The following is a 15,756-nucleotide window of genomic DNA, read 5'->3' as shown; positions in this document are numbered from 1 at the left end:
GATAGTTCACTAGATTTCCATGTGGCGTCGGTATCAAAAGAATACTCCATCATCACTAGCTTGTCTGACTTACCGGGTATTTAATAAACCCGCTACATTAGCTTACTTCTCTGTTTTGAACTCATTTCGTGTATTATAATAGAAGATTAATGATGATGACCATTAAATGATTACAATGCTTGATAGTAAAATACAATATTACACCTTATCACAACGCGCACTTCCAACCCATTGCGAGATCTTATCAAGTTATACAACCACTCGTAGCCTAAACTAATATTTGAACTAGAAATGTTCTTTCACGCTATTTTTCCATTAACATGCGTCAATCAAAACATAGGCATTCCTTAACTCTTTAACATTTACTTTAGTACATAAAATACCATATAAATTGAAAACCACATTAAAATTCTAGTCTTATTCGATTAAAACATAAATACAATAAATTTATATCTTGGTAACTTAGTTTTATTTATTGTGTTATTATTGTAATTATTGTCGTGAGATGGAATACTTTGTGAATATAAATAAGAAATGTATATAAAATCCACAAAGAACAATACAGGACCTAAACAGTGTCCTTGGGAAACCCCAAAATTATTTCATTAAAAACAAGACAACTTTATAGTATTACAAAAAAAAATGGCGTCGTCAAATGGTAAAGAGAGCTCAAAGATGACGGCGTCAATGGACAGTTTGAAGCTATCGAGTAAGAATACTTCAGTGGGGTCGTCGAAGCATGCATCATCAGAGTCAGTTCTTTCGAGGAAGGACAAAGAGTGCCTCCAAATGCAGGAGTGTAAGAAGAAGCTGCTGGCGATGGAACCCCAGATCATAATAAGGGATGAGAACGTGGTGCTCCGGTCTCCACCGCAGAAGAAGATTGTGATGCCACCGCAGATAAACCCAGAGGTTAGTCAAAATGTCTTCTTCATACATCTTTATGAAGAATTTTTCTTCTTGATTTCTTAATAGTAATTTTCTTCATCTTCTCCTTCTCTTCTTTCTTCTTTGTCTCCCTGAATACTGGTTAATGTTAATTTTTGAATTCATTTAACGATTTTTTTTTTTTAAATTTTGGATAATATTACGTATTTCTTTAACGCACATAACTTTGAAAAATCAAATGCCTGACTGGGGTTTGAACCCCGGGACCCCAATATTGAAAGGCGGATTTTCAACCACTAGGCTATCACTGTATCCTAACGTATATGTACGAGTATCTCTAAATAGCTGCAAGCAAAGTCACCGAAGTATTAAATCGATTTCCTGCCTAGATTCGTCGCAGTTGCACAAAGAGCTTATTAGCTATGTATGTTTCTTCTACGGGTATTATGGCTTTATCAGAGAGATGTTCATAATAAGTATGCAAATTGCAAAGTGATTTTTTGTGGGTGATCAATTCTGTCGTAAATAAACCAGACATGTTCTAACGGGTTACAACTTTGATTTTAATAAAAAAAAATACTTGCTCAGAATTATTAAAGAAAGTAGAACCTTTTGTGATTCTGCTGCGGCAGCACCACCGCCACACCTATTTCTGCATAATAACAGCAAAGTTAAGTGCTGCTGTGTTCTAATTTGAAGGCAATGGGAACATACTTTTCGAAGGCATTCCAGCTTAGTCCTCAGGGGTAGCGGCGCATCTGTGCCAGACTTCATGTAGGAACAGAATATTATATGGGGTTTATTACAGATGTCCATGGGCGGCAGCAGCCACCTAGTATCAGATGGACTGCATGCGGACTCTTATACTCGTATTAAAAAAAGTCGCATTTTTTTATTTTTTTTAGTCATAGATTAGTAAAGATACTTCGCCGCCTTGAAATTGAATGAAGCTACAAACGGCTTATTAGTAAGTTCTTTTTTTGAATTCTTGACAAATAAAAACATTTTTAGAGAAAATTTACGAATAAATAGCTAATACTGCGTAATTTACATAATAAATAAATAATTATTTCAAATAATTTAAGGACATTTCAGCACGGAGACGTGGCAAAACTTTTTTACGCAACTATTTCAATTCTCAAAACTGGGTACATTTTCTTGTTAGGAGTGAGTAATCTTTAGTTATCTATGTTTTTAGTTAACAAATGCTCAATCACTTTTTGTTCGAACATTTTAGAAATAATATTGTTACTGAAATAGACGGTTAATTAACATCCAAATTGAATAGTGACGTCATAACAACCACGTCATAACGTCGGGACGCGCCGGGACGCAGTGAGCCCTGCGTGGGATGGCTTGCCTTTCAATAGAGCTATAGTGTTTAATTAATTTAGGAGAGCTAGAGCACATACACTACCCACACAGGTCTAGCTAGAGCGTGAACTAGACCTGTTTGCAAATTTTGAGAGAATTGATATGTGCATATAAATATTCAGAGGCTTAGAGTGGATCATCTACTATTAACTGTAAGTTACTTAAGCAAAATATTGTATTACTCGTAAATGGTAAATTACGTACTATTGAACGTAAAGTTTGATTCTTGCAAAGCGGTTGTTATTTAGTTATAGACGTTTAAGAATGATTTTTTTAAAAATCTACTCTAATTACAAGTATTCTAATTCTCACTAAGAGTTTTTATTTAATTTGAGTCATCTTAAGTGGTCATTGTCGCTTATGGACAATTTGACATCGGTTATCAAATGCCAATGGGATTAAAAGATTATCTGAAGTCATTCAAAGTTGTATTCTTAAGTAGGTTGCAATGCTTCATTTTTTTATAATATAGGCGTAGCAGACGATCATGCAGTCCACCTGATGGTAAGTGGCTACTGCCGCCCATGGTCATCTATAATCAACCCGAGATGGGATTAGATATTCCTACCTGAGGTCGGCCACACGTGCACCGCTACCCCTGAGGACTAAGCTGGAACGCCTCGGAAAAATAAGTCTCCCTTACCACACCCTCCAAACCAGAACAATGTAATTATTAGGCAGAAATAGGTGTGGCGGTGGTGCCGCCGGTGTCGAACCACAAAGGGTTCCACCACCTTCATATAAATGTTTCTCCTACCACCCTTCAAGCCACCAATCAACAGTACTGTACTTGGCGTTATTATAAGAGAGAAATAAGTATTTCCATACCCCTAATATATTTTCCTTGAAAATAATTTATATCGCAAAGTTTGTTTTCTAATAAACTTTGTCTTCCGCCTTTGTTGAAACTTGGTCGAAAGGAACAATAGAGGGTAGGAAACACTTCCGTTATATTGATGTTAATCGATAATACTTGTGATAAATGCTGTATCGTAAAAACTGTACCCTTCCCATGAGTTTCCGAAATATCCCACAACTTCACGGTACGTTTTACACAATCCATTATTCTGTTCCGTTTGTTTCAGTAGACTGAGTAAACGTAACAATAAGTAAGTGCTCAAGTCTTTTTGTCTGCCTCACATGTTCCCAATAAAGAGAGACAAAACATAAAGCGCCATTTTGTCAATTTAGACATTTAATGTTACGTTACTGACAGTATAGTTCAGATACAATCCGCTAGGGGCGTTGATTGGTATTTGTGTGGGAAAATACGTAAACAAATACCAAAACAGTCATATTTGTCCAAACGTAAAAACTCATGGTAGACGTTTTTCTATTTGTGCCTTGTAACAGCAGTCACAAGTCACATCTAATTTGAAATTTCGAATTATATTCTGGTTCTGAATTAAAATCTCACATATCTTTGATTCTACAAAGTTATGTGCATCATCATTAACCCATCACTGTGCCATTGCTGGGCGTGGATATGGAGTGATAGCGTAATGAAACTCGGCCTATTAGAAGTCAATTTTTATTTGCTACTAGCTGACCCGGTAAACTTAGTGTTGCCATATAAATAAAAAAATGTTAAGGGTAAACATCCCTTATCACTTAGGGGTATGACAAATAGATAGTAGCCGATTCTTAGACCTACTGAATATGCATATAAAATTTGGTGAAAATTGGTAAAGCCGTTTCGAAGGAGTACGGTAACTAACATTGTGACACGAGAGAAAGAAACTGTCGTGAGGACACTTACATACCTGACAGTTTTATAAAAAAAAAAAAACAAAGTTATGTGAAGGCAACCAGTTCGCACTTGTCCAGCGCGGTGGACTATGAACTAAATCCCTCCCACTCTAAGAGGAGACACTTGCCCAGCAGTGGGACAGTTAAAGTTGCCGACGACGACATTATTCGCCCGATATATATACATAAGTAATGATAGACCTACACATTATTATGTCTGTTTGTGCTTACAAAGATGGGACACCCTCTGCTGACTCCATTACATTAACTTATCTTAAAGGCATTGACATATTGGATTTGGGTTCTACACACAAACGAAAAATCCTATCTATTGGTCGGAAAAATGTCTTTATAGATTCAATGAAAAACGTACATTATAAAAAGTCTTACATACAGACGTTTTGTACATGATAATCATTTTTCTACGTGATCTGATTTTAAGTCCATCTTATATTAAATTCATTAATTAATTTCTATGGATATCTATAACTAACCTTAAATAGACTTTGAATCGTGTCTGAAGTCACATTTAAGATTAAGTTGAAACGCCTCGAAGGTCTAAAAACTCATTCTAAACAATTCGCTTTTTTATAATGTTAAAGTAACAGACGATTATGCAGTCCACCTGATGGTCAGTGCCTACTGCCGCTTATGAACATCTGTAATTAACCCCAGAAAACATCAGGGTTCTACCCGACGTCGACCACAGATGCGCCGCTACCCCTGACGTCAGCTAAGCTAGAAAGCCTCGGAAAAGTATGTCTCTCAAAAGTAAAAGTATGTCGCTTGCGGTGGCACTACTATGCTTATTATAACCTAGTGTTTTATGTGTGGTAAGGCAAATTTACCTTTTCGAAGTATGTATTTGTTTGTATATATGTATTTGTTTACGTATTTCCTATATTTCCAATCAGCGCCCCTAGCGGACTTTATCAAAACTGTAAAATGAAAAAGTAATTATAAAAACCGTGAATTGATGCCATAAAAAGTTGGGTTTCCAGTGGCTTGTCGTAGAATACAAATACTTTCATTTTTTTGCGAAATCCCATTTCATTTCTCCCCATTGAGAAGGTCTTCCATCTCTCCGTATTGATGCTCCGTATTTTTATCTAAAAGAGATCGTATATCTTCAGTTTTTCCTCAACCTCCCTTGTTCCAAACTATTCCTTTATTACTCCCATCTACAACTGCCATATTCTTGATTTGTCGACTTTAGAAGGGGACGCTGCCAAACGCAGAGTTCCTATTACTTACGGAAACCTATTACTAAACCTTTGCTATCTGTCACAGGGCTATTTCTCCTGAACCATAAAAGATAGATATATTTCTGATTCATAACAGCAGTGTCAAGCGCTGCTGTGTTCGGATGTGATGGGTGTGGTAAGGGAGTCATACTTTTCCGAGGCGTTCCAGCTTAGTCCTTAAGAGTCGAGAAGAGCGACGCATCTGTGGCCGACCTCAGGTAGGAATATTTAATCCTATCTGGGGTATTACAGATGTCCATGGGCGGCAGTAGGCACTTACCATCAAGTGGACTGCATGCTCTTCTGCTACTCCTATATTATATAAAAAAGATAAAAAAATCATTTTAGCAATAACGTCGCATTCATTTAATTTCGATAATTCCCAGACATTTAGCGATAAAACCACATCACCCTCAGTAGGCCCTTTTAAACACAGTTCCCAATTCTCCAACTTTGTGTTACAGATTAGTCACTGATAATGGTGTCTCTTAAAACATTACCCTCGTCTCCAAAATTTATCGTTTCTAGATTTAATCTTCTAAGAGTTTGTCTGTTTTTAGGCACACATAAAATGTAAGTAGCATTATTGGATTAAAGAATTTAATGTTGTAATTTGTAAGTTTTTGGCAGCTATTGCTTATATAATATTATGGGATTCACTCGTATAATATGGGATTGGACAAAATTTATGTTACCACCAAGAATAAAATTTTAGCATTTATATTCCATTCCATAGTACTTAGTTTTTTTTTTGGTCTTGACCAAAATTTGCATTAATAGAAAAAATATTACTCTCTAAAATTTTGTAAATTTATCATCAGTATTTTAGTGTGGTCAAAATTAAATTTCCATCATATTATCCTATATTTAAAAGTAAAATTTTAAAGATTTATCCTCAAAATTTTCTTCTTCAATAGTTTGTATTTACTCGAAGAGTCTGCTAGTACGGCATGTTTATTTTTACAATATATCAAACGTCAACTCTTTAAACAAACAAGAAATTCTGTATTTTCAACTAACAAAAACCTTTTTAATGCTTTCCAAGTTTACAAAATGGAGAAAAATTGTGATATTGGTCAGTGATAATAGGATCTTGTAAGAAATTTCCATCGTCCCCAGTACCCTTACCATGAGTTTTCAAAACATCCCACAATTTTACGTTACGTTTATTCAATCCATTATTCTGTTCCGTTTGCTTAGTGGACTGTAAATGTAACAATAAGTAAGTGTTCAAGTCTTTACGACTACCTCACATGTTCGCAAAAAAGAGAGACAAAACATAAAGCGCCATTTTGTCAATTTAGACATTTAATGTTATGTTACTGACACTATAGTTCTGATACAATCCGCTAGGGGTGCTGATTGGAATTTGTACGGGCAAATAAGTAAACAAATACCAAACCAGTTATATTTGTCAAAACGTGAAAACTCATGGTAGGGGTACAGAAGTTATCGTTCGGAAATTTAATTCCTTGTGATCGGGTTTCTTTATTGGAGTTTCTGGAACTTTCGCGAGTCTTATTATTGTCGTGGTCTTATTTTGTTCTCAGTCCTTTCTTTGTAATTACGCCGGACTCTAAAATTTTGTTGTTATTTTTAACGACCTAATGTGAAACTTTAGATATTGGATGACTTACTGTAAAAAATGGTTGCCTGTAAAGTCGGTTTTACGGGCGAAGATTTTACGTGACAACGTCTTTTTCTCGGTAGAATATTTATTGATATGAATATAATTAAATTGCACAATAGGAACAAGGAATTGAATGAAAATAAGAATTGCACAAATTTTAACTATAGAAATATATTTTGTTTAGTCTCTAGTGCTGCGCGCGCGGCAGACCGATCATAGTTGAGTGGGAGAGAGACGCAAGGCATTCGGCGGGCCTCTCTCTCGTTCGGTGACTCATCGTAACGTTACCGGGCGTTACACTTTTTCATAAGTGACTCCCAGCCGCAACCTAATTTAAGACGTTGTCACGTCAAAAATGAAAAATGTCTATGTGTCCACCCTTCAGGACTTCTAACATCATTCTGATAGATAAAAATCAAAATTAAACTCGTTTATGTAATCGAAGTCTCCTTGAAGGTAGTCATGTATAAGTATAGTCACATATACGGTACAGAGTAACGATATTACAATTACACGTAAGTAGGTACACACTAGTGATTAGAGGTATTATAACTATTCCCGTTATTAAATTGTTATTGCTGAAGTCTCCGACCAGAATGTCGCTCTCTGTTAACTCGAGCGTCGCCATGATATCATCCCCACTGCATCTATGTTTGAACTGTAGTAATCAAATGAGTGACTTATTATTTTAAAGTACTAATATAAAAATGCAATATCGTTAATATTCAAGCTTCGTATTAACGACGATAACATTTAGTTTACGTATTGTTATATTCGATAACTCACTCACTCCCTACAAAGTAATATTTACCTGAAAATGAAAATTTATGCCCGGTTCAGCCCTTCAAAAGTTTAATTGCAAGTAAACAACTTTGATTAACGAGTTTTATATAATATTTTGTCATACTAATAAACATATTGGATTATATAAGTTATGAACAAACAGAACAAGATACATATTTGGTTATGTTAGGAGAAAAACATTATAGTCTAGTAGTTGTTGCGTGCGGCTTCGCTCGCGATCAGTGTTTTATCTATCCCTCAGGTATGGCACTTTTCTTCGGGATAAAAAGTACTTTACCTCGTTTTCTGAACCCCTGGCAACGTGACAATCGCAGAGTAGCAAACAGACAAACTAACTTTACACTTATAATATTAGTAAAGATACTACAGTACACAAGCTGGAAGTTTGGCCAAATCTGATTCTGGACATAATGCTAGGCATTGTGGTAAGTATATTTACCACCAAACAGCAGCTCAACGGGCTAGGAATAACAAGATAAGCTTCGTCTAATGTCTTCGAGGATATTAGATTTCTTGTTTACGTCGGTAGAGAATTATTTTAGGTACTGGCCAAAAGCCTTAGTCTCGACGAAGATAGAGAGATGAAAATGACGTAAATTTTAATTTTATCGTAACTCTGTTTTAATTATTTGATTACATATTTTTTGCATTTGACTGATAATTATATTGGACATTGGTATAAGAAATCATTAATATTCAATCACTGATTAATTTTATATTTTGCGTACTTTTAACTTGTAATTAATATCAATTATTACAGTTATGTCAATTGTGTTTTCCTAAAAAAAGAACAGATAAATTAAATATATACATAGCCTAGTGCATTCGGTTGAAACTGCTAGAAAGTTCAAATTTGGTCGAAGCACTAACCGTACTACCAACTAAAAAAAACATAAAGTTTATCAAAAAAGAAAATAAAATGGTTGTTACTGAACATTTTAGTCTATTTCTATATAAATTACACTACAGATTAACTTCGAAACCAAAAAAATAAAAATTAGTCCTAAAATGTTATTTTATACGCAATACTTTATCCCGTGCGGTTATCTATCCAAATTTATCCTAATTGCTGTTGTTAGAGTTTCTTTCAAAAAATATTAGCATAATGTAAATAAAGAAAGCCTCGAAAGAAGTTTGGTAATCACGAAATTCCGCTGAAAATCCCCAATTACGCACAAATTGTGGATTCTTAGAGATTTTCTTCGTTTTTAAGCGGCGTAGGTTATTTGTGAAAAATTAAATAAAATATTTTTATACAAGGCTAATAAATATTTTGAATCTGATGGCATGGTTTTGGTGTAGAACATAATGTATTATATCATTATTATATGTACTTAATGATGGTAGAGCCCTTCGACTCCAGAGGCACCTCTACCAGTTACTACATCTATTTCTGATGTATAACCACAGTGCTAAGTGCTGCTTTGTTTTCTTTGAAGAGAGAATTACGTATAGGAGGCGTTTGAACTTAGTCCTCAGGTAGACATCTGTGTTTGATCTCAGTTAGAATTATGATCCTATCTGAATCTAAAGTCAATTGGCCGCCTTATGGAAGGCATAATGGATCAAAAGGGTCGCATGCTAGTTTGATATTTGTTGGATAAAAATATAAATTGGAGTTTTTCTATTGTTACATACAAAAAACAAATCTAAGCGACCGCAGCAAAGTAGTCTCTGGACCCCAGTCGGGACCCCAAAATATTTGAATCTACATGTTTCATGGCCGGAAAATCTCTTACCCTAACCTATAAGAAAGAAGGGTAAAACCTCAAACAAAGGGTACATCCGGATAAAAAGGTTCAATGCGTGGACCCTTTGGTCATGTACGGAATCCGGACGGAAGAAAATTACGGTACGCCGATTGACACAGTTTTTTTTATGTTACGACAAAGAACTTTCTGTGGTATTTTGTAAAAGATTTTCATTACTAGTAACTTGCTATGTTGTGCCTGTGTAGGGTCACATCTTTTAACTACACGAGCTTTTGCCCGCGGCTTCGCTCGCGTTACGAAGTAATATTTTAATCCCCTATTTTATCGCCTTGGGGTAGAATTGATCAAAATCCTTTCTTAGCGGATGCCTACGTCATAACATCTACCTGTATGCCAAATTTCAGCTCGATCCGTTGATAGATCACTATGTGAGTCAGTCACCTTTGAGTTATATATATGTAGACTTTTACTTATTTTATATTGAAGTAGTAAAAAAGCATGTATTCAACCTGATGTTAAGTGGATTCTGCCACCCATAGACAGCTGTTATTAACTCCAGATAAGATTAAACTCCTTTTTTTATATCGTGGGGGAAACCTTCAAAAGGTACCCTGTGCCGTGGGAGCGACACGGGGTTATGTGGGATTCTTACCGCACTAAAACCCCCCCTTGGCCATCCTCGGCGCTGCGTTGAAAACTCCGGGATCTCCAGGGAACGCAACCGGAGTCCTCTAAGCGCGATTGCCCCATCGGGCTCCTCCCAGGTGAGCATAAGCTCGCCACATCCTCTGGTGTGTACAACGGCATGCGGCCACACATGCCGCCGTTCTTCCCGGGGTCGCTGGCCGGGCGGTTCGAGCTTGCCGCCCACTACCCCGAAAGCCCCTTTTAGTCGCCTCTTACGACAGGCCGGGGATACATGTGTTGTTGCCATAAACGCCTCTGATAAGTATGCCTCCCTTACTACACGCTTCAAAGCGGAACATAACGGCGCTTAACACTCTTATGAGGCAGAAATAAGGGTGACGGTGGTGCCTCCGGAGTCGTACCAAAAAGGGTTCTACCACCTTAAAATTTTTACCACTCTTCTTTACTTCCTTTAGGTATCAATCGTATATGCTTTTTTATAATATTACCGTAAATAAGGTTTCAAGCAAATTTGTGAGTGATAAAAAGCCCTTTAAGCTATTCAATAAGGACGTATAAACCCTTCGAAAAATGCGCTACTATGATGAAAAGGCCGCCCTTCACCCATTCAGTCACCGGGTGCGGTTAAAGGAATGTAATTACGTAGATTCCGTTCAGCCAATCATTCGTTCATCTTCCTTATAAATTGTACAAAAGAATGATAGAAATAAATTTGACAACCCGCGTTGCGGAGCAGTTGCCATACCGGTCTGACGTGCAGAGGGTACCGGGTTCGATCCCCGGCCAGATAAATATCTGAATGATGAATTTAGATATCTTTTCTGGGTCTGGGTGTTTGTGTATTTGTCTATGTGTGTGTCTATGGCACCCACGATACAGGGAGTCCTAGTGTGGAGCTGTGAGTGTAAAAAGCGTAGGAATTCAAACTTTTTTTAAAGTGTTCCAAAATTTAATTTTAAAATGAAAGTAATGTTGAATGAGTTATTAATATTGTAAGATTAGTAGTACAAGGATGTGGTATTATTAAATTTTCATGAAATTAATTGATCTTCGCAGTGACAGGGAATTGTCTCCGAACGCACACACGCCTGTTTTTGTTGTGTAAGGGAGGCGCTTATCCAAAAACATCCGATCAGAATTTTAAATAATTTAGTAAAAACGATATGCTCAAAAACCTAATAGGAACTACATTGTTATTATTCATGTATATTTTCATAGTTCCAACGTATTTGATTACAACATGACTGTTAGAAATAATCATTACTTTGGTTGTCAGTATGCTTAAAGCGTTAGCTTGCAAAATTATTTTTATTTTTTATTTATACCTAACGATAAGGTAGGCAGACTACCTGGTGGACAGCAGCCACCGTCACCAGAGGAGTCCCCAATGTATCGCCGGCTTTGAAGGAGAGCCTCTTTTGCACTCTTCTCGAAGAGCCCCATAGCGCGCAGGGAATATCTCAGGAGGAAGTTCATTTCATTTTGCACGTACGCGGCAAAATTAAAATAATTTGTAATTAAAACATAAAGTATTCAAAAGCATGTCTGAACGAGGTTAATTTTACCTGTCGGTAGGTAATACGTCATTTCCTGGTTATAATAGTATCGTGGAAGCATGGTACGGGTTGTACGTGAATTCGATTTGGCAGAACTTCATATTTTTCTTTTTTATAATCTTTTTTGTTCTTTTTTAAATTAGCAATGTGGTAAACTGTTGTGTTCAAAACATAGCTGCTATATTGCTGCTATAGATTAATATTGAGGGAAAAAATCTAATTAAAGGTACTACACGTCATAGAAAATGACATCCCTTGGTGCCAGAATATTTCTGATGAACTTCATAAGGCCTCCTGTTTCACTGCATCTTTATATTTGTTTATTTTATTTAACTGATGTTCCAAAAATTCATACAGTTCACCTGATAATAGGCGGTCTCTGTTCTATAACCTGAAGCCTATTAAAGATGTGTTGACATTCCAGATAACTTCAATGGTTACCTCATTCTCTTAAGTAAGTCAACCGATATCGAAAATCTTCCATAATACAAGAACTGATTTACGCTAGTAATAGGTGTGGCGTTTGTACCCGATCTAACCATACTGGTACCACCGTCCATCGCCCAAACGTCACTACCCTTTCATCCGTTAATCTATTAGATCAATTACCAGACGAATGTAATGAATACTCCACGATTAAATGAGTTATGGATCAAGTTAACCAATTAACCGCACATTAACCAAAACAACCGCTGCCTCGGTCACTGCGACTGCGCTGCTCTCGATTAGGGTCGAGTGGGTAATTAATATCGTAATTACTGCTATGAATTTTGAAATTAGGTTTATATTACAACATTTGATAAGTGCTAGAATCAGTATGGGTCGACCGGAGAGGTAGGTACCTCTGCATCACGCATTTTTATCGTGAAGCAGTTCATGCATATCGATGGAAGGGTGTGGTTGTCAAATACCTGTTTTTAACAAAATACAGCAGTCCACCTAAAGGTAAGTTCACAGCAGAGTACAACTAAATACACTGCAGAGCTTAACGCCGTTGATATGGGGCAAAAATAGGTGGGGCAGTGGTAACTCTGGAGTCGGGCCAGAAACGTTCTACCACGTTACACATGAGGCAATAATTTCGGTCCTCAAGAATGACTTCGTATCTGTGATGCATTTCAGGTTCTTCAAGAACATTCCCTTCTGAAAGATCCCTTTATCAAGAGGTTGTGGTAAAGTATTAAAGCTTCCGAGGTTGCGGGTGACAGGAATGGAACCTCGAATTACCTTGGAGATCCCGGGTCCTCCACATAACGCTAGAGTGGAGTGACAGGAGTTTAAGTGCCTAAAAGTCCCACATAACCCAGTGTGGCTCCTACAACATCGAGTACCTTTTGAAGGTTATCCTCTAGTCAAAATAATCAAAATAGTTTCAGAACCGTAGCTCTTTATATAAAGTCAGCAATATCTATATATGGGCGGCAGCGCTGGATATTAAAATGCTTATATTTAAAGAGCTATCATCCTGATCTCTTCATTAAAATAGAATACCACAGTTATAATTAAGAGCCATTTTCAAGAGCCAATGTTGCAACGGTGTTGCCAGTGCATTGTTCAGAGTTTACGATGTTGCCGTAAAGTATTTTAGTAACACATCAAACTGTTATGTATGTTAATATTTTACGGTGGGCACTAAAATATTTGAGTGCTGCATAGTATCTTCATTTTCATGTTTGAAGTTTCGACCTTAGATTGATTTATGACTGTTTAATTTTTTAATAATATAGGAGTAGCAGACGAGCATGCGTAAGCAGTGATAGCCGGTCTCTTGATCGAGGGGTCCGAGGTTTAAATCCCAGGCACGCAGCTGTGACTTTTCAAAGTTATTGCGTATTAGCAATTAATTATCACTTGCTTAAACGGTGAAAGAAAACAATATGAGAAAACCTGAATGCTTAGGAAAACTTAAAAAAATACTTTTCAAAGGTTTGTGAAGTCCACCAATACGCACCTGGGCAGCATGCTGGACTATTCTGAGAGGATGCCGGTGTCCAGCAGGGGGACAGTAATGGGTTGATGATGATGATGAGACGAGCATGCAGCCCAACTGGTAGTAAGTGACTGCCGCCCATGGAAATCTGTAATCAACCCCAAATAGGATTACATATTCCTACCTGAGGTCGGTCACAGATCCGCCGCTACTCTTGAGGACTCAGCTGGAACGCCTCGGAAAAGTATGTCTCCCTTACCATACCCATCAAACAAGAACAAAGCAGCGTGTGGCGGCGGATCTATGGCCGACCTCAGGTAGGACTCCTCTTATCTGGGATTAACTATGGATATCTCTGAGCGGCAGTAGCTACTTGCCATCAGGTGGACTGCACACTCCTTTGCCACTATAAAAAACAGTATTTGATATGGACTTTTTATTAAAACCCAACTTTCATTAGCAACAAACTAAATTGTAAAACAAGAGACAGGCAGTTCAATTCTGTTTATATGTATAGAGTTTATTCCAAGCGGTTTCGCGGTCGTAGTTAGAGACAAACGGTAGTTTCTGAAGAAGAAAGATAAGGCGTCCCATTTACGGAAGACGAATAGCGTTCCAAGGCATAATTTGTAAAGGAACAAACCTGCTTGAAATTGAGGGAACTTTGTATTACGTTCTACAGTCAGTTAGTTTGTGTTAACTAGGGGTTCTTTTAATGGCATTACTTATAACATGTGCATTATCAAAGTATATACTCGTATTTTGCACCTTGCTCTGGTCTAGACAATTTTGTGAGACGAAATTATGCAGCAAGAGTTCAGCGCTGCAATGTTTCAGTTTGAAGAGTGTGGTAAGGGAGACATATTTTTGTGAGTCATTCGAACTGAGTCCTCAAGCTTAGCGGCACATTTGCGGCCGACCTCACATAGGAATAAAATGTAAATGTATGTATCTGAATGGAATGTATCTGGGGTTGTTTACAGATGTCCATGCGTGGTAGTAGCCACTAACTACCAGAACTACATGCTCGTTGCTACTTTTATATACCACACCCTTCAAATATGTACACACCAGCGCTTACCACTGCTGTTATTGGGCAGTATTGGTATGACGAAGGTGCTTCAAGAGTAGAACCACAGAAGGCTCTACCATCTTATTAATAACTTACAGTACCCGCGGCTTCGCCCGCTTTTTGTTCAATCATAATAAAATATAGCCTATAGCACTTCTGAATAGTGCAACTTTCTGATTGTGAAAGAATTTTCATGATCGGTTCAGTATTTCAGAAGATCAGCCCTTACAAACAAACAAAGTTACAAACTTTACTTCTTTATAATATAAGTATAGATTAATATTTTGTCGTGCAAAGTAAAAAACCGAACACTCGTATGCAACACCAACTTAACTTCAGTCACGGATGCAGCCAAGTGCCTCAGATTTGTCCTCTAAATGAACTTTTCCATACCGCTTCATTCATAACGTTTTTGCGGAATTCTCTGCGAGACTAATGTGGTGAATATTTTAAATTGGAAGCTTTTCTTTGTATGAAGTTATTAAGTTTAAGATATGAATATCTTTTATAATACTGGTCTGTTTGGTGTAGTGTAGAACCCTACAGTATAGTCTAAATCGGTTTAGGTATTCTCGTACTATAGCCAATCAATGGAGTGTTAGTTTTTCAAAAAATTACAATAGCCACCCGAGTGTAACCATACGCCGGTGGCTACTTTAAATTTCAAAAATCTACAGTTCCAAAAATTTTCAAATTCCGTCAAGCATAACCAAATGCCAAAGCAAGTATGTATAATAGTTTATGTAACTTTTATTAGGCCTTAAAAAATTCCGAGAAAATTCACGTTTAACACGCATAATAAAAATTCCCAGCGCAAAATAAACTGCCGAATCTAAAACGAGATAACGTCCAGATATTTATTTATCCGCGGCCCCCAGTTCGATTCCCGGCAGTAAAACGGCAATCAAAGTCTAACTCCACACCTGTGTATAAACGCCACACACCATGCTTTTATGGGATACCATAAAATTGCAGTAAATTCGCCGCCAAATCGAATAGCTCCTGTTACTTTTATTTTATTGACGCGGCGCTTGAAAGAGAAAGGATATATCTATACATTATATACATATTAAAAAGCTTTTATTATTATGTTCACATTAGAAATTAATGAACATTTGCTTCAAAGGAAAATATCGAAACAGTTCTTTA

At 37.0% G+C, this 15,756-nt stretch overlaps 1 protein-coding gene across 1 annotated transcript in view; it reads left to right on the top strand.

Annotated features, from left to right (window-relative positions):
• Positions 1–509: 509 nt before the first annotated feature.
• Positions 510–15,756, top strand: part of LOC140756594 (inactive dipeptidyl peptidase 10) — a 183,472-nt gene continuing 168,225 nt past the window's right edge. Inside the window, exon 1 of the mRNA XM_073092123.1 lies at positions 510–912. Coding sequence (XP_072948224.1) covers positions 643–912 — 270 coding nt within the window. The 5' untranslated portion in view covers positions 510–642. The remainder of the gene's footprint in view (positions 913–15,756) is intronic.

The sequence above is a fragment of the Epargyreus clarus genome, unplaced genomic scaffold (genome assembly GCF_041222505.1).
Source record: "Epargyreus clarus isolate Ecla_fem2 unplaced genomic scaffold, WU_Ecla_fem_2.2 ptg000035l, whole genome shotgun sequence".
In the NCBI taxonomy this organism is placed as follows: Eukaryota; Metazoa; Arthropoda; class Insecta; order Lepidoptera; family Hesperiidae; genus Epargyreus; species Epargyreus clarus.
Note: the sequence above shows the minus strand (reverse complement) of the source record. Positions and strands in the feature narration are given on the sequence as shown.